The following is a 17,644-nucleotide window of genomic DNA, read 5'->3' as shown; positions in this document are numbered from 1 at the left end:
ACCAAACTGATGGACGTCCAGTTAGAACTTCAGCAGGAGAAGAACAAGGTGAAAACCTCAACAGACAGACACTGCCTGCCTCCCTGCCTGCCTCCCTGCCTGCCTCCCTGCCTGCCTCCCTCCCTCCCAGTTTTCCCGATGTAGATTAGACATGCGTGTGCCATGACTGTGTCAGCCTACATCAACAAATGCACCGAGGACGTCAGCACCACTAAGAATATCATCACCCGGGGCAACCAACGACCCTGGATGACTGAGGAGGTACGTCAAACGCTACGAGCGCGGAACTCTGCCTTCAAGTCTGGCGACAAGGAGACACTGAGGACAGCGAGAGCCAACTTGAACCGTGCCATCAGGATAGCGAAGCGAGACCGCAGTCGAAAATTTCAGGATCGTTTCCACGACGTCAAAAACATCAGGAGTATGTGGCAAGGCATACGGGCGATTACAGACTACAACTCACCCTCCCCCCCCCCGGTGGGTGTAGTTGATGCTGACTTTCTAAATGGTCTAAATAACTTCTTTGGGAGGTTCGAGGCACTAAACGGCACTCCAGCAGTTAAAACTGTCCCCCATCAGGAAGAGGAGGTACTCTGCCTTGACTCCGCCGATGTGTTGAAGACCCTGAGGAGAGTCAACCCCTGTAAGGCCCCTGGCCCCGACAACATTCCTGGGCGTGTGTTCAGGGAATGTGCAAGTCATCTGGCTGGGGTCATCACAGACATTTTTAACACCTCGCTGGGCCAAGCCACAGTGCCGGCGTGCTTTAAGACTGCCTCCATCATTCCGGTGCCGAAGAAACCTCAAATCACCTCATTTAATGATTACCGGCCTGTTGCACTGACTCCGGTTATGATGAAGTGCTTCGAAAGGCTGCTTAAAGGTCACATCGTTTCCAGACTCCCCCTATTATTTGACCCGTTCCAGTTTGCCGACCGGCAAAACCGCTCCACTCAGGACGCCATCTCCTCCGTTCTTCACCTGAGCCTGGCTCACCTGGAGGAGAAGAACACCCATGTGCGGAGGCTGTTCCTGGACTTCAGCTCAGCGTTTAACACCATCATCCCACAGCATCTGGTAGGAAAATTGGAACACCTGGGCTTCAACACCCCCCTTCGCAACTGGCTGCTAGACTTCCTCACCAACAGACCTCAGTCAGTCCGGGTCGGACAGAACACCTCTGATGTCATCACCCTCAGCACAGGCTCCCTTCAGGGCTGCGTCCTGAGCCCCCTGCTGTGCACCCTGATGACACACGACTGCGTCCTCAGGTTCACCACCAATCACATCGTGAAGTCAGCAGACGACACAACGGTGGTGGGGCTCATCAGAGACAACAACGACCTGGACTACAGAGAGGAGGTGGAGCAGCTGGTGGGCTGGTGCAGAGAAAACAGCCTGATCCTGAATGAGGAGAAGATGAAGGAGATCATCGTCGACTTCAGGAAAAAACAGCCTCACCACGCTCCACTGATCATCAACAGCTCAGCTGTGGAGGTGGTCAGCACCACCAAATTCCTGGGGGTCCACATCACAGAAGACCTCACCTGGACTATGAACACTACGGCACTGGTCAAGAGGGCACAGAAGCGCTTGTACTTCCTGCGGAGGATGAGGAGAGCCCACCTGCCCCCACCCATCATGAGGACGTTCTACAGGAGCACCATAGAGAGCATTCTGACAAGCTGTCTCTCTGTGTGGTGTGGAGGCTGCACCGCCTCCGATTGGAAGAACGTGAGGAGAGTGGTGAGGACAGCAGAGAGGATCATAGGGGCTCCTCTTCCCTCCATTCAGGACATTTCATCTCAGCGCTGCATGTCCCGTGCCCGTAACATCATCAATGACCCATCACACCCCCACCATGGACTGTTCTCCCTGCTGCCCTCTGGGAAGAGGTTTGCAGCATCCGCTGCAGGTCCACCAGGTTCTGCAACAGCTTTTTCCCTGCTGTCATCAGACTGTTGAACACTAGAACTGTTGAGCTCTAAACTGAACTCTGCATCACACATTCACAGAACTGTACTTTATGACACTACGGACCTCTATCTTGCACTATCTCGCACTACCAACTTTACTGAACTTGTATAAACCCTTTAAATAGAAGTTTAATACATGGTTTAGCATTCCTCTGCACACTCTTGAATACTGTTTTGCCTACTTGCACTATTGCATAATTATCACTGCTGCACTTTATACTTATTTTTAATATATATATATATATATATATATATATAGTATATATGTATATATATATATTTTCATAGGATATGTTACTTCTATTCAACTGCAATATCACTACTTTGTTGTAAGACGTATGCAACGGAATTTCGTTTTGTATGCACCATGTGCAGACAAGATGACAATAAAGTTTGTCTAAGTCTAAGTCATGTCAGGTCAGCTGTCTGGAGAGAGAGAGAAGTCAGGACCTGCGGGCGGAGCACCACCGTGCCACCGCCGCCATGACGGAACTCAAAAGCAAACTCCATGAGAAGAAGCAGAAAGAGTTAGCCATTACCAGGGAGACATTACTGCGGCAGCATGAAATGGAGCTGATGAGAGTGATCAAAATCAAAGATGGAGAGATCCAGCGACTGAATGCCTTGGTCCTCAGCCTGAGGGACGGCTCCATGGACAAGGTGATCCGCTCTATCCGTGTCTGACTATCCGCACGCCACGTCGGGCTTCGATGCGGCCGCTACCGTATTGTGTAGCTTGTCCCCAGTAAGCGTCGCGGCGCTCCGTTGCGGTCTCAACGGCCCGGTGTGGCGCAATGTCTGCTCAGGTGAGGAGGGGGGGCGCTTTGCTGGCGGAGGTGGAGGAGACGCGGCGGTGTCGGGAGACCGAGCGGTGTCGCCTCCACCAGGAGCGCGGAAGAAGCCCTGGCAGCGGCCCAGCAGGCCTGGCAGTCCCGAGCGGCCGAGCTCCGATCGGCTCATCACCAGCATCGGGAGGAGCTGAGCCGAACCAAGAGAGACTGCGAGAGGGAGATCCGCCGACTGGTAGGACTGATCAGATGCGCGGTGCGTGGCTATGTTCCCAATTTCGTTGTATACCTGCAGTGCAATGACACCTAAGGCATTCTATTCTATTCTATTTCACAAGAAGAAAATGTCCGGTTGCTCGCTTCGCTTTTGTCACAGCAAAGGTGTTCTAGTCGATTCCAGAAAAAAATTGGCCGGTTGCTCTCTTTGTTTTTGTCACAATTCTGGCAAATGAGTTTGCCCGCCTGCCTGAGCGCTCCCCGTTTGTACATCCAGACGGATGAGATCAAGCTGAAAGACAGAGCGGTTAGTGTTTTGGATGAAGCCCTGGGGCCGGCCACGTCCACCGCCTTCAGCTGCAGACTCAGGCTGCCGAGCAGCAGATCGCTGCCCTGAGGGATTCCCAAAGGGCGGGCCTAAACTACCCTGGAAGTGGGGTCAACGCCGCTACTAGCAATCCTCTTCATTGCGTAAGCCACCTCATCACACACTTGCAGTACGCATGACTTAGTTCGTTGCTGGAGGAAGGTAGCACAAAAACAGTTTTGAACTTTGAACGAGTGCTTGTGTGTGTGTGTTGCGGGGCGTTTTCAGTCTCAGGAGGATCGGGACACGCGACGGTTTCATCTGAAAATCGCTGAGCTCAGCGCAGTCATCAGGAAACTGGAGGATCGAAACGCCCTGCTTTCTGAAGAGCGCAATGAACTGGTAATTTATTGACGGCACGCTTGAAGGTTTGCGCTACGTTTGATGCGCGCCATCCAGCGAGGCACCCATTGCGCTTGCTTATTAGTTGAGCGGCGCGGCGAGTCGGTTGCCTGGTAGATGTCTTTTATTGGGAGCCAAAGCCACGATTCCGTTCAAACCGATGCAAAAGGAATGGATACGTTCTGGCCCGCGTGTTGTGCGTCTTTCACATCCCGCACTTCATGCTTGCAGCTAAAGCGACTGAGAGAAACAGAAAGCCAGTTTCTGCCACTCCTGTACAAAAACAAACGCCTGAGCAGGAAGAATGAAGAACTCTCGCTGGTGCTGTGTCGCCTTGAAAACAAAGTGCGCTTTGTCACCCAGGAGAACGAGGAGATGGCAAGCTTGGTAAGTCGACGCGGACAACGGCGGCGTGCCAACAGAGTCCACTGCATTTGTGTTCCACAGAGAAGGCCTAGTTCGCTCAATGACCTGGACCGCGGTTGCGGCCAGCAGGACGGTGAAATGGAGTTCCTTCAAGTTGTGGAGCAGCGGCACATCATCGACGACTTGTCCAAGGTCTTCAGGCAGGCGACTCGGTGCACGTACGGCAGCGCCGCGCTCGCTCGCTGTCGCCAGGAAACCTTTTCCGTCCAAAGCTTGGCCGGCGGCCGCCATCCAAAAAATTGGCCCCTTAAATTCCGACCTTTCAAGCAGGAGCATTGTGCGCACGCGTTTGAACACGCTTTAGACTTGTTTTGCCGTTTTCAGCAGCTCAAAGCTCCCGTTTTGTCAGCGCCTTTGCCACTCGCTGTGCGCTGAAAACGACGGACTTGCCCGGCTGCTCAGCCCGTCAACCATGAGCCGCGAGCGCGACGTCATTGTCCGTAGGCAGCTAGTGGCAAAATGCACCCTGTTAGAGTTGCGCTCGCTCCAACTTATTTTGCAAGAACCACACGGGAGACAAGTAAGTTCTTTTGGACACCTGCAGGTGGAGAGTCCATCCGTTGTACGAATGAAGTCTGACTCTCGGCTCCTGCACGAGCATTTTAATTAAGAGAAACAGGGTGGGTGTAAGAGTGGATTGAATAGAGGAAGCCCTTGACCTCTAGTCAAAACATAGCAAGGGGTGTTTTACGACTTTGTGTAGGAAGGGATAAGCGATAGGGATAAATAAGGGATAAATAATATTATTTATTACAGGTCGCAGTCAAAGTCAAAGCAACACAATGATACGATAAAGATAATCTGGAAAACCCTGACACACCCTGTAGTTGTCACTTTTGGAAAAGACGAGCGTCCCTCCAATCATCGCCGGTGACGTGTTTTTCAGGCTCTGGAGACAGGAGCTCATGTCAGAAATGTCATTGTGAGTCGCGTTTGTTTCTGCGCCGGAGCCGTTCGTTCCCTTTGCATCCAAAGAATCTCAAAGGCGGATTATTTGTGTCGACAGGAGAGAGATTTGCTGCTACGATACCGACGTCGAGAATCTCTGAGGAGGAACAAAGCGTGAGGTCCTGCAAGGTGAGTCTGTTTGTTTGCGGCTGCTTGGTGTTGCGCAAGATGAAATGGCCTTTTTCTCGCTATCGTTCCTCTCGTCGATTCATCGTGAGGTGTCGCTTCAGTTTGTTCAGAGAGATGTTCGCTTCCGCGCCCGCAGGTCATCGAAACATTTTACGGCTACGACGAAGACGTGTTGGTGGACTCGGACGGATCGTCCTTGTCTTTTCACACCGACAGAACCCCCGACACGGAACCCGAAGAGGTAGCCCGCCATTTCTGCCAGCGTATTGGCACCAAACATTCCTCTTCAGCCTGGAATCGGACTCGTCTTTGCGTCGCGGGTGCTTTGTCGCCGGTCTGACTGATTCTGGTACTAGTGCTGTGTTGCATTGGTGTGTGCATGAAGAGGCGGAGCTTCGCTACCGCCAGCTGACGCAAGAATATCAAGCGCTGCAACGAGCCTACGCTCTGCTAGCCCAGACCAGCGAAAGGGGACTACGACGCCGAGAAGGAGATCAAGGTGGCGCCCCTTCCCGCAACCCCCGGCCGGGTCGCAGCCTCCCCGTTCTCACCCAGCCTCGGGTGTTCTCTGGTCTGAAAGGAGGAGGAGGAGCCTCCCTCCTCCTCCTTTCAGACCAGAGAAAAGCTGATGGTAGAAATGGGTCACTATCAAAGCAGAGTAGCAGATCTGGAGTCAGCGCTGAAGCAACAAGGACAGGTAAGCTCATCAATGAGCACACCTTTTTCTCAGACAAAATAGCTACATTCTTCAGTCACTCATCCGTCTGGCATTACTGGACCAACCCCCCCCCCCCCCCCCCGAACGTGGCTGGGAAAATGCGGAGAAAAGCAAATGTCATTTTCCAGTCAACCAAAGAATTTGTGGATGAAAATGACACAACATTCCAAAGCTGTCCACGCGTTTGTCTCTTCTAGAATGTCAAGTGGGTGGAGGAGAAGCAGCTGCTGCCTCAGAGCAATCAGCAGTTGGCCGAAAAGGTGACGGAAAGAAAGGCGCTGGGCGGAGTCGCTTGGCGTCACACCTGTCGGGAAGCCCCGCAGATGAGGTCTGACTGTCTTTTCAGGTCAGGCGGATGGAGGCGGAAGAAGCGCGTCTGAAAGAGCACATCCAGGATATCCGAGACCAAAACGAACTGCTTGAGTTCCGCATCCTGGAGATGGAGGTGGGAAGACTCGCACAAGCGTGTTGAGGCCAGAGATGTGACGGACGGACGGACGGACGGACGGACGGATGCATGCCTCTGCCTTTCAGGAGAGGGAGTGGCGCTCCCCCGTCTTGAAGTTTCTGCAAGTCCGTTTCCCAGACGGCCTCAGCCCTTTGCAGATCTACTGCGAGGCCGAGGGCGTGAGCGTACGTAAGGCGTCCCTCGCAACCCTAACCTTAACCCGAGGTCCCAGAACACCTTACATTGCTCCTTGCGCCTTTCCCCCGGACATCGTCATCAGTGATCTGATGAAGAAGCTGGACATCCTGGGCTATAACGCCGTAAGTGTATGTCGAACTCCTTATGTTCGCACTCCACGAGACTCGGCGGCTCAAATGTGACTTTTGGAAGGCTTTGCGCTGAAAGAAGCTTGTTGACGCTGTGCCTTTGGGCTCTTGCAGAATCTCACCAACGAGGAGCAGGTGGTCGTGATTCACGCCAGGACCCTTCTCACCCTAGCCGAGAAGGTAACGCGCACGTCCACGCACGCTCTCGCATTCTGCTTATGTGACAGCAGCCTTTCCTCAGTGGTTAGAATACATCAAAGTGACCAAGTCAGCACTTCAACAGAAGATGTTGGACATTGAAAGTGAGAAGGTAGACAGACACGCGACATCAGCCAAGGGGAACTCCGGCAATGTGCCCCAACAATTCTGACCTTGAGCTGTGCTAGGATATGTTCTGCAAGCAGAAGGGCTACCTGCATGAAGAGTTGGACTTCAGGAAGTGTTCCATGGACCAGGCTCATAAGGTAAGCCGCCCTCAAATCTCCCGCCGGACCACTGATGGACGAGGATTGCGGCCCAGAGGATCCTGGAGCTGGAGGCCATGTTGTACGAGGCGCTACCGCAGCGGGACTGCCCCGCCACGGACGGCGAAAAAGCCAGCCACGCTGGCGTGAATGACGTGCTGACGGCGGATCAGAGAGAAGAGCTTAGGAGCGCCGTGGACCAATGGAAGCGAGCCCTGATGTGCGAGTTGAGGGAGCGCGACGCTTGCATCCTCCAAGAGAGAATGGATCTGCTGCACAGCGCGCAACAGGTAAGGGCCCAAAGCCAGCCCGGCACTTACTTGCACGCTTACTGGCTTTTGAATGCCACTTTCCATTTGTCCGTCCTAGAGGAACAAAGAGCTGAAAGAATTCATCGAAGCTCAGAAGAGACAAATCAAACAATTGGAGGAGAAGTTTCTGTTTCTCTTTCTATTCTTCTCCTTGGCCTTCATTCTGTGGCCCTAACACCAGCTGGTGAGTGAGCTCCAGCGGCACCGCACTCGACACCTCCGATACACTGCCAGCCGGTCTCAGACGTTGGCAGACGCTCCGATGCCAACGTATACCCCCCGCCACGGTGACAGAGGCACCGCGTCACACCGGCGCTCATCCAATCAGAAGGCAGGAAAAGCAAATTCACATGCAGGGCACTTTTGAACCAGAAGAGAGCGCCACAAAAAACGGTTGTTGCCCCAAACGCGCACTAAAAAGGGTCAGAATAACAAGAGTCCCACTGGCCAGCCGGGGCCACCCGTCCAGCTGTTTCTTCAGGGGGGAAAAAAATTGGAGTCACCGGTGAGTACATTTTGCATTTAGCTCTGCTTTTCTGCTTCTGTCTTCAAGTGTGTGGCATCCTGCGATCAAAGAGTCAGCCAACCCCAAAGCGGTTGACCTCAACGTCCCACCACCATGCCTACCAGAGCAGGTGACGTGATGCTTTGGACATCCTTCCGTCTCAGATGCCCAAAAGTACTCTTTGCCACATCTGCGGCAATACGGTGTCTTTTCAAAGGTGCAAATAAATCCAGCGTGGGCGGAACACGCACGTCTTCGGTTTTTCCCGCTTTGTTTGTGTGACAGCTGTTGTGAAAATTTTATACAAATAAAGTTGTATAGTACAGGTTTGGCCAAGCCGCAACTCCCGAACCGCATGCGGCTCTTTTATGTTCATATCAACATTGTGTGTGTGTGTGTGTGTGTGGGGGGGGGGGGTTGTGCGTGTTGGCTTCACTTGAGTTCAATTTGGTATTTTGGTCAAAAGCGCATGTGGTGAAATTCCACAAAGTAGGATGGGCAAACACATTTCTTTAAACTATGAGTGTCAATTGGGCTCTCGAAATGGCAGGGAAAAGATGCACAGCAAAACGAAAATACGTAGATGAACACAGGACGTTTTAATCAGAGTGGGAAAGTTTCTATTTTTTGTTGAACGTGATGGCAAACCATTCTGCCTGATATGTCAGACCTCAGCGCATTTCAAAGATTCAAATCTTCAGCGCCATGCACTTCAGCTCACTCCATGCTAACATTGATCAGGCGTCGAACCCGCATCATCATGCTTAAGAGGTGGCCATGCTAACCAGTGCGCCATTATGTCAACGCATAATAACTAAGTCTACTGGTCAAAACAGCGGTTACTATATGACGTCGCTACGTCGTGGTCACGTGACGCAGACAAGACGTCAATGGACGTGGGCAGAGTTAACTTGTTTAAAAGGGAGTAGGCAGAAGAAATATTTAATTTATTTAAATCTATTTTGAGTGCACACCATTATGCCAATGCATAACAACTGTAAATCTACTAAACAAAACAGCGGTTGCTATATGACATCTGCCACGTCGTGGTCACGTGACATACGTGACGTCGATGGGCGTAACTTTCGCCGGAATTCAAATCCGCGGGGAGAGTTAACTTGTTTAAAAGAGAGTGGGCAGAAGAATTATTTAATTTATTTAAATCTATTTGGTGTGTGCGCCATTATGTCAATGCATAACAACTGTAAGTCTACTAAACAAAACAGCGGTTGCTATTTGACGTCTGCCACGTCGTGGTCACGTGACGCGGACGTGACGTCGACGCCTACTTTACATCCCACCGATCACAGGACTCCTCGGCTGCATAACCGTGCCCCCTTCCCAACCAATCGGATTTGCTATACGCGAAAACGACGCCAATGGAAAGAGCTTCCGCCCAAATTTAAATCCGTGGGCGTGGCTCGCAGCAGGAAGTAGGAAAATGGCGGCGATGTTGACAAAGACACAGCGGATGGTAACATACGACTAACAAGAGAAATATTTTTATTTTCTGCTTGCAACTGGACCGTCCAGAGCGTACACGGTAAGTACAACTCATCGTTTTTAAAAAGAAGTACTTTTGTTGCCCTGAAAAGCGAGTGAGCGTGGCGTTTGTGGGGGACGTCGAATTTCGACGATTCTTTCTGGTCAACGGTTGTAAATGATTGTGTTGATTAAAAAAGAAAACTTGATGTAACTCTACTTTTAACTGCCGTTTCAGATAGATTTGGAATTGCATCACATCCAATTTTGCCTAGAGCGTACACGGTAAGTAACACTCGTTGTGTTTAAGGAGATTTACGTTTGTAATAGCAGAAGTGTAGCCGCGTTGCGTTGTACGTGTGAATGTTGGTCCGGGCGAAATGTTAATGTTTAATTTCATTCCTTTAGGTTCCACGGTGTTTGTTGGCTGCAAGTTTTCCACTGCAAGAAGAGGCTCATATCATTGACCAGGAGCGAGCTACAATGGTGAGTAGCCATAACATTTATGTTAAACACTTCCTATTTCATGTCTAACAGTACTTGATTTAACAAATAACCATAAATAAATACAGTGTGGGCACTGAAGTTAACATATGTGATTATACTGCCTAATCTGTCACCGAGTAGATTGTTGCAAAGTAATATAAGATCCAAAGTTGTAATTCAGAATAGTTTTCAAAAGAAGGCCATTAGAATTATATACAAGTCTGATTACCCCGAACAAGCTATTAATTAAATCACAAATTCTTCAATTCAAAGATTTGGTAGATTATCAGACAAATAATGTCTAACAGTAATTGATTTAACACATCACGATAAGTAGATTGAGTGTGGGCACTCTCAAGTTAACATATGTGATTATACTGCCTAATCTGTTACAGAGTATGTTGTTGCCAAGTAATGTAGAATAGATCCAAAGTAGTAATCCAGAATAGTTTTGAAGAGGCCATTAGAATGATAAACAAATCTGATTACCTTGAACATAATAACAAGCTAAGTGTTTAATATGTCCTATGAAGTCAAAATTGGGCACCATCATGTGGTGAAATTTGGAATTGCATCACATCCAATTTTGCCTGGGAACAAACAGATTACATAAATCTTAGTTTTGAATAAGCCACTCCTTCTCAAACAAGTAAACTCTGCCCATTTTGCGCAGTAGATGTTCTGTTAATATCTAGTATTTATACAAAGTCATAATTTAAATTGCTTTCAACCTTCATTCATCGGTTCAACCAACATTACTCGCTCTTATTACCAACTTGTATTGATTTAACTAAGCGTTTAATACTTCCTATCAGGTCTCAAATCGAGATTTGGCAAAATACAATTTCAGCAAATCCAATTTTGCCAGGGAACAAAAATAGATTAAATAAACTAAATAAGTCCTCTTCCCATTAAATAAATCAGAAAAGTCTGTCTTGTAACCAGTCCTCTTCAAACAAGTAAAGTCTGCCCATTTTGTGCCGTAGATTTTGTGTCTATGCCTAGTATTTAAACAAAATCATAATTTAAACGACTTCTTTCCTTCATTCACTTTGGAAATTTGGAATTGCAGCAAATCGAATTTTGGCAGGGAACAAAAATAGATCAATTAAACTAAATAAGTCTTCTTCCCATTAAATAAATTAAAAAAGTCTGTCTTGTAACCAGTCCTTTTCAAACAAGTAAAGTCTGCCCATTTTGTGCCGTCGATTTTGTGTTAATGCCTAGTATTTATACAAAATCATAATTTAAAGGACTTCATTCCTTCATTCACTTTGGAAATTTGGAATTGCAGCACATCAAATTTTGCCTGGGAAGAAAAGTAGATTAAATAAATTTAATAAGTCTTACTACTTCCCATTAAATAAATTAAATACGTCTTACTTGTTCCCACTCCTTTTCAAAACAGTAGTTTAAAACGAGGGCCCTTCACTCAATCTTTAACCTCAACCCCGCACGTTGTGTTGTATCTGTGAATGTTGGTTGTGGCCAAATGATAGTTTTCTTTCATTCGTTTAGGTTCCAAGAAAACTTGATGTAACTCTACTTTTAACTGCCGTTTCAGATAAGCGGGTATTACGTCGCAGTCAAATGCCGCGGATATGACGTAATTGCCCGAACCTCCGCCAAAATTCAAATCTGTTGGCGCGATGGCCGTGAGCCACTGAGCAGCGACGATTATCAACAGAAATATCTTTATTTTCTGCTTGCAACTGGACCGTCTAGAGCGTACACGGTAAGTAACACTCATTGTGTTTAAGGAGATTTACGTTTGTAATAGCAGAAGTGTAGCCGCGTTGCGTTGTACGTGTGAAAATTGGTCGAGGCGAAATGTTAATGTTTAATTTCATTCCTTTAGGTTCCACGGTGTTTGTTGGCTGCAAGTTTTCCACTGCAAGAAGAGGCTCGTATCATTGACCAGGAGCGAGCTACAATGGTGAGTAGCCATAACATTTATGTTAAACACTTCCTATTTCATGTCTAACAGTACTTGATTTAACAAATAACCATAAATAAATACAGTGTGGGCACTGAAGTTAACATATGTGATTATACTGCCTAATCTGTCACGGAGTAGATTGTTGCAAAGTAATATAAGATCCAAAGTTGTAATTCAGAATAGTTTTCAAAAGAAGGCCATTAGAATTATATACAAGTCTGATTACCCTGAACAAGCTATTAATTAAATCACAAATTCTTCAATTCAAAGATTTGGTAGATTATCAGACAAATAATGTCTAACAGTAATTGATTTAACACATCACGATAAGTAGATTGAGTGTGGGCACTCTCAAGTTAACATATGTGATTATACTGCCTAATCTGTTACAGAGTATGTTGTTGCCAAGTAATGTAGAATAGATCCAAAGTAGTAATCCAGAATAGTTTTGAAGAGGCCATTAGAATGATAAACAAATCTGATTACCTTGAACATAATAACAAGCTAAGTGTTTAATATGTCCTATGAAGTCAAAATTGGGCACCATCATGTGGTGAAATTTGGAATTGCATCACATCCAATTTTGCCTGGGAACAAACAGATTACATAAATCTTAGTTTTGAATAAGCCACTCCTTCTCAAACAAGTAAACTCTGCCCATTTTGCGCAGTAGATGTTCTGTTAATATCTAGTATTTATACAAAGTCATAATTTAAATTGCTTTCAACCTTCATTCATCGGTTCAACCAACATTACTCGCTCTTATTACCAACTTGTATTGATTTAACTAAGCGTTTAATACTTCCTATCAGGTCTCAAATCGAGATTTGGCAAAATACAATTTCAGCAAATCCAATTTTGCCAGGGAACAAAAATAGATTAAATAAACTAAATAAGTCCTCTTCCCATTAAATAAATCAGAAAAGTCTGTCTTGTAACCAGTCCTCTTCAAACAAGTAAAGTCTGCCCATTTTGTGCCGTAGATTTTGTGTCTATGCCTAGTATTTAAACAAAATCATAATTTAAACGACTTCTTTCCTTCATTCACTTTGGAAATTTGGAATTGCAGCAAATCGAATTTTGGCAGGGAACAAAAATAGATCAATTAAACTAAATAAGTCTTCTTCCCATTAAATAAATTAAAAAAGTCTGTCTTGTAACCAGTCCTTTTCAAACAAGTAAAGTCTGCCCATTTTGTGCCGTCGATTTTGTGTTAATGCCTAGTATTTATACAAAATCATAATTTAAAGGACTTCATTCCTTCATTCACTTTGGAAATTTGGAATTGCAGCACATCAAATTTTGCCTGGGAAGAAAAGTAGATTAAATAAATTTAATAAGTCTTACTACTTCCCATTAAATAAATTAAATACGTCTTACTTGTTCCCACTCCTTTTCAAAACAGTAGTTTAAAACGAGGGCCCTTCACTCAATCTTTAACCCCAACCCCGCACGTTGTGTTGTATCTGTGAATGTTGGTTGTGGCCAAATGATAGTTTTCTTTCATTCGTTTAGGTTCCAAGAAAACTTGATGTAACTCTACTTTTAACTGCCGTTTCAGATAAGCGGGTATTACGTCGCAGTCATGTGCCGTGGATATGACGTAATTGCCCGAACCTCCGCCAAAATTCAAATCTGTTGGCGCGATGGCCGTGAGCCACTGAGCAGCGACGATTATCAACAGAAATATCTTTATTTTCTGCTTGCAACTGGACCGTCTAGAGCGTACACGGTAAGTAACACTCATTGTGTTTAAGGAGATTTACGTTTGTAATAGCAGAAGTGTAGCCGCGTTGCGTTGTACGTGTGAAAATTGGTCGAGGCGAAATGTTAATGTTTAATTTCATTCCTTTAGGTTCCACGGTGTTTGTTGGCTGCAAGTTTTCCACTGCAAGAAGAGGCTCGTATCATTGACCAGGAGCGAGCTACAATGGTGAGTAGCCATAACATTTATGTTAAACACTTCCTATTTCATGTCTAACAGTACTTGATTTAACAAATAACCATAAATAAATACAGTGTGGGCACTGAAGTTAACATATGTGATTATACTGCCTAATCTGTCACGGAGTAGATTGTTGCAAAGTAATATAAGATCCAAAGTTGTAATTCAGAATAGTTTTCAAAAGAAGGCCATTAGAATTATATACAAGTCTGATTACCCTTAACATAACAACAAGCTATTAATTAAATCACAAATTCTTCAATTCAAAGATTTGGTAGATTATCAGACAAATAATGTCTAACAGTAATTGATTTAACACATCACGATAAGTAGATTGAGTGTGGGCACTCTCAAGTTAACAGATATGATTATACTGCCTAATCTGTTACAGAGTATGTTGTTGCCAAGTAATGTAGAATAGATCCAAAGTAGTAATCCAGAATAGTTTTGAAGAGGCCATTAGAATAATAAACAAATCTGATTACCTTGAACATAATAACAAGCTAAGTGTTTAATATGTCCTATGAAGTCAAAATTGGGCACCATCATGTGGTGAAATTTGGAATTGCATCACATCCAATTTTGCCTGGGAACAAACAGATTAAATAAATCTTAGTTTTGAATAAGCCACTCCTTCTCAAACAAGTAAACTCTGCCCATTTCGCGCAGTAGATGTTCTGTTAATATCTAGTATTTATACAAAGTCATAATTTAAATTGCTTTCAACCTTCATTCATCGGTTCAACCAACATTACTCGCTCTTATTACCAACTTGTATTGATTTAACTAAGCGTTTAATACTTCCTATCAGGTCTCAAGGCAAGATTTGGCAAAATACAATTTCAGCAAATCCAATTTTGCCAGGGAACAAAAATAGATTAAATAAACTAAATAAGTCCTCGTCTTACTTGTTCCCACTCCTTTACAAAAAAGTAGTTTAAAACGAGGTCCCTTCACTCAACCTTTAACCCTATTTATTCACCTTCTAGGCTAAGTGTTAAAGGCTAAGTGTTAAAGGCTAAGTGTTAAAGGCTAAGTGTTAGAGGCTAAGTGCCAGAGGCTAGGCGCCAGAGGCGAGTTTTTGTGGGCTGAAGTTTTAGTGGGGTTAGTGTGAATACAATCCAAAAGAATACAACAGAATACAATACAATAGAATATAATACATAGATTAAATTCAATAGCTCTTACTACTTCCCATTAAATAAATTAAATACGTCTTACTTGTTCCCAATCCTTTTCAAAAAAGTAGTTTAAAACGAGGGCCCTTCACTCAACCTTTAACCTCAACCCCGCACGTCACATTGTGTTGTATCTGTGAATGTTGGTTGTGGCCAAATGATAGTTTTCTTTCATTCGTTTAGGTTCCACGGTGTTTGTTGGCTATGTTTTCCACTGTCAGAAGGATGAAAATACAAAGTACAACGCTTGGACGTGGGCGAAGACGTCACCGGTGAGTCCTTCCTTCCTATTTATTTACCTTCTAGATGCTAGAGGCTAAGTGTTAGAGGCTAAGTGTTAGAGGCTAAGTGTTAAACACAATACGAACAACACAACGATACTGCACTGAACAACACGATACCGCACTGAGAAACACGATACCGCACTGAACAACACGATACCGCACTGAACAACACCATGCCGCACTGAACACCATGCCACACTGAACAACACCATCCCGCACTGAACAACACCATGCCGCACTAAACAACACCATGCCGCACTGAACAACACCATGCCTCACTGAACGACACCATGCCGCACTGAAAGACACCATGCCGCACTGAACGACACCATGCCGCACTGAAAGACACCATCCCGCACTGAACACCATGCCGCACTGAACAACACCATCCTGCACTGAACAACACCATCCCGCACTGAACAACACCATGCCGCACTGAACAACATTATGCCGCACTGAACATTATGCCGCACTGAACAACACCATGCCGCACTGAACAACACCATGCCGCACTGAACAACATTATGCCACACTAAACAACACCATGCCGCACTGAACAACACCATGCCGCACTGAACAACACCATGCCGCACTGAACAACATTATGCCGCACTGAACAACACCATGCCGCACTGAACAACACCATCCTGCACTGAACAACACCATTCCGCATTGAACACCATGCCGCACTGAACAACACCATCCCGCACTGAACAACACCATCCCGCACTGAACAACACCATGCCGCACTGAACAACATTATGCCGCACTGAACAACATTATGCCGCACTGAACAACACCATGCCGCACTGAACAACACCATGCCGCACTGAACAACACCATGCCGCACTGAACAACATTATAACGCACTGAACAACACCATCCCGCACTGAACAACACCATGCCGCACTAAACAACATTATGCCGCACTGAACAACATTATGCCGAAATGAACAACACCATGCCGCACTGAACAACACCATGCCGCACTGAACAACACCATCCTGCACTGAACAACACCATCCCGCACTGAACAACACCATGCCGCACTGAACAACACCATGCCGCACTGAAAAACACCATGCCGCAATGAACAACACCATCCCGCACTGAACAACATTATGCCGCACTGAACAACATTATGCCGCACTGAACAACATTATGCCGCACTGAACAACACCATGCCGCACTGAACAACACCATCCTGCACTGAACAACACCATCCCGCACTGAACAACACCATGCCGCACTGAACAACATTATGGCGCACTGAACAACATTATGCCGCACTGAACAACACCATGCCGCACTGAACAACACCATGCCGCACTGAACAACACCATGCCGCAATGAACAACACCATCCCGCACTGAACAACACCATGCCGCACTGAGCAACACCATGCCGCACTGAACAACACCATCCTGCACTGAACAACACCATGCCGCACTGAACAACACCATTCCGCACTGAACAACACCATGCCGCACTGAACAACATTACGCCGCACTGAACAACACCATGCCGCACTGAACAACACCATGCCGCACTGAACAACACCATGCTGCACTGAACATTATGCTGCACTGAACAACACGATCCTGCATTGAACAACACCATGCCGCACTGAACAACACCATCCTGCACTGAACAACACCATCCTGCACTGAACAACACCACCCCGCACTGAACAACACGATCCCGCATTGAACACCATCCCGCACTGAACAACACCATGCCGCACTGAACAACACCATGCCGCACTGAACAACACCATGCCGCACTGAACAACACCATGCCGCACTGAACAACACCATGCCGCACTGAACAACACCATGCCGCACTGAACAACATTATGCCGCACTGAACAACACCATGCCGCACTGAACAACACCATCCCGCACTGAACAACACCATGCCGCATTGAACAACACCATGCCGCACTGAACAACACCATCCTGCACTGAACAACACCATCCCGCACTAAACAACACCATGCCGCACTGAACAACATTATGGCGCACTGGACAACATTATGCCGCACTGAACAACACCATGCCGCACTGAACAACACCATGCCGCACTGAACAACACCATGCCGCACTGAACAACACCATGCCGCACTGAACAACATTATGCCGCACTGAACAACACCATGCCGCACTGAACAACACCATGCCGCACTGAACAACACGATCCCGCATTGAACAACACCATCCTGCACTGAACAACACCATGCCGCACTGAACAACACCATGCCGCACTGAACAACACCATTCCGCACTGAACAACACCATGCCGCACTGAACGACACCATCCTGCACTGAACAACACCATCCCGCACTGAACAACACCATGCCGCATTA

At 46.6% G+C, this 17,644-nt stretch overlaps 2 protein-coding genes and 1 long non-coding RNA gene across 38 annotated transcripts in view; all 3 read left to right on the top strand.

Annotated features, from left to right (window-relative positions):
• LOC148385753 (uncharacterized) overlaps positions 1-17,644 on the top strand; it is a 226,599-nt gene that overhangs the window by 75,418 nt on the left and 133,537 nt on the right. For 34 of the 35 annotated variants that reach the window (XR_015853117.1, XR_015853121.1, XR_015853119.1 and 31 more), the window contains 2 exons: positions 9,855-9,932; positions 13,433-13,603. Coding sequence is in view for 7 of the 35 variants with exons in the window: in XM_088356378.1 (XP_088212504.1) it covers positions 9,855-9,932; positions 13,433-13,603 (249 nt within the window). In the remaining 28 variants the exon portion in view is untranslated. Of the gene's footprint in view, positions 1-9,854; positions 9,933-13,432; positions 13,604-13,726; positions 13,805-17,644 lie in introns of all 35 variants that reach the window. The other variant, XR_015853110.1, reaches the window with a different exon arrangement.
• LOC148385769 (uncharacterized) lies at positions 3,263-5,486 on the top strand. Its single transcript, XR_015863521.1, has 4 exons — positions 3,263-3,451; positions 3,576-3,689; positions 3,921-5,192; positions 5,329-5,486. It is a non-coding gene; the product is annotated as an uncharacterized LOC148385769 (long non-coding RNA).
• Positions 6,799-8,315, top strand: LOC148385768 (janus kinase and microtubule-interacting protein 3-like). 2 transcript variants are annotated; one of them, XM_088401162.1, is made up of 5 exons: positions 6,799-6,864; positions 6,926-7,148; positions 7,205-7,438; positions 7,518-7,643; positions 8,013-8,315. In XM_088401162.1, exons 2-4 carry the CDS (start codon positions 7,074-7,076, stop codon positions 7,632-7,634), a joined length of 426 nt encoding a protein of 141 aa, XP_088257288.1. In that variant the 5' UTR covers positions 6,799-6,864; positions 6,926-7,073; the 3' UTR covers positions 7,635-7,643; positions 8,013-8,315. The 2 variants fall into 2 exon arrangements, with proteins under 2 accessions (XP_088257288.1, XP_088257287.1); XM_088401161.1 differs by having other exon boundaries at positions 7,518-8,315.

The sequence above is a fragment of the Syngnathus floridae genome, chromosome 16 (assembly GCF_059516105.1).
Source record: "Syngnathus floridae isolate MCC-2025c chromosome 16, RoL_Sflo_1.0, whole genome shotgun sequence".
Lineage (NCBI taxonomy): Eukaryota > Metazoa > Chordata > Actinopteri > Syngnathiformes > Syngnathidae > Syngnathus > Syngnathus floridae.
Note: the sequence above shows the minus strand (reverse complement) of the source record. Positions and strands in the feature narration are given on the sequence as shown.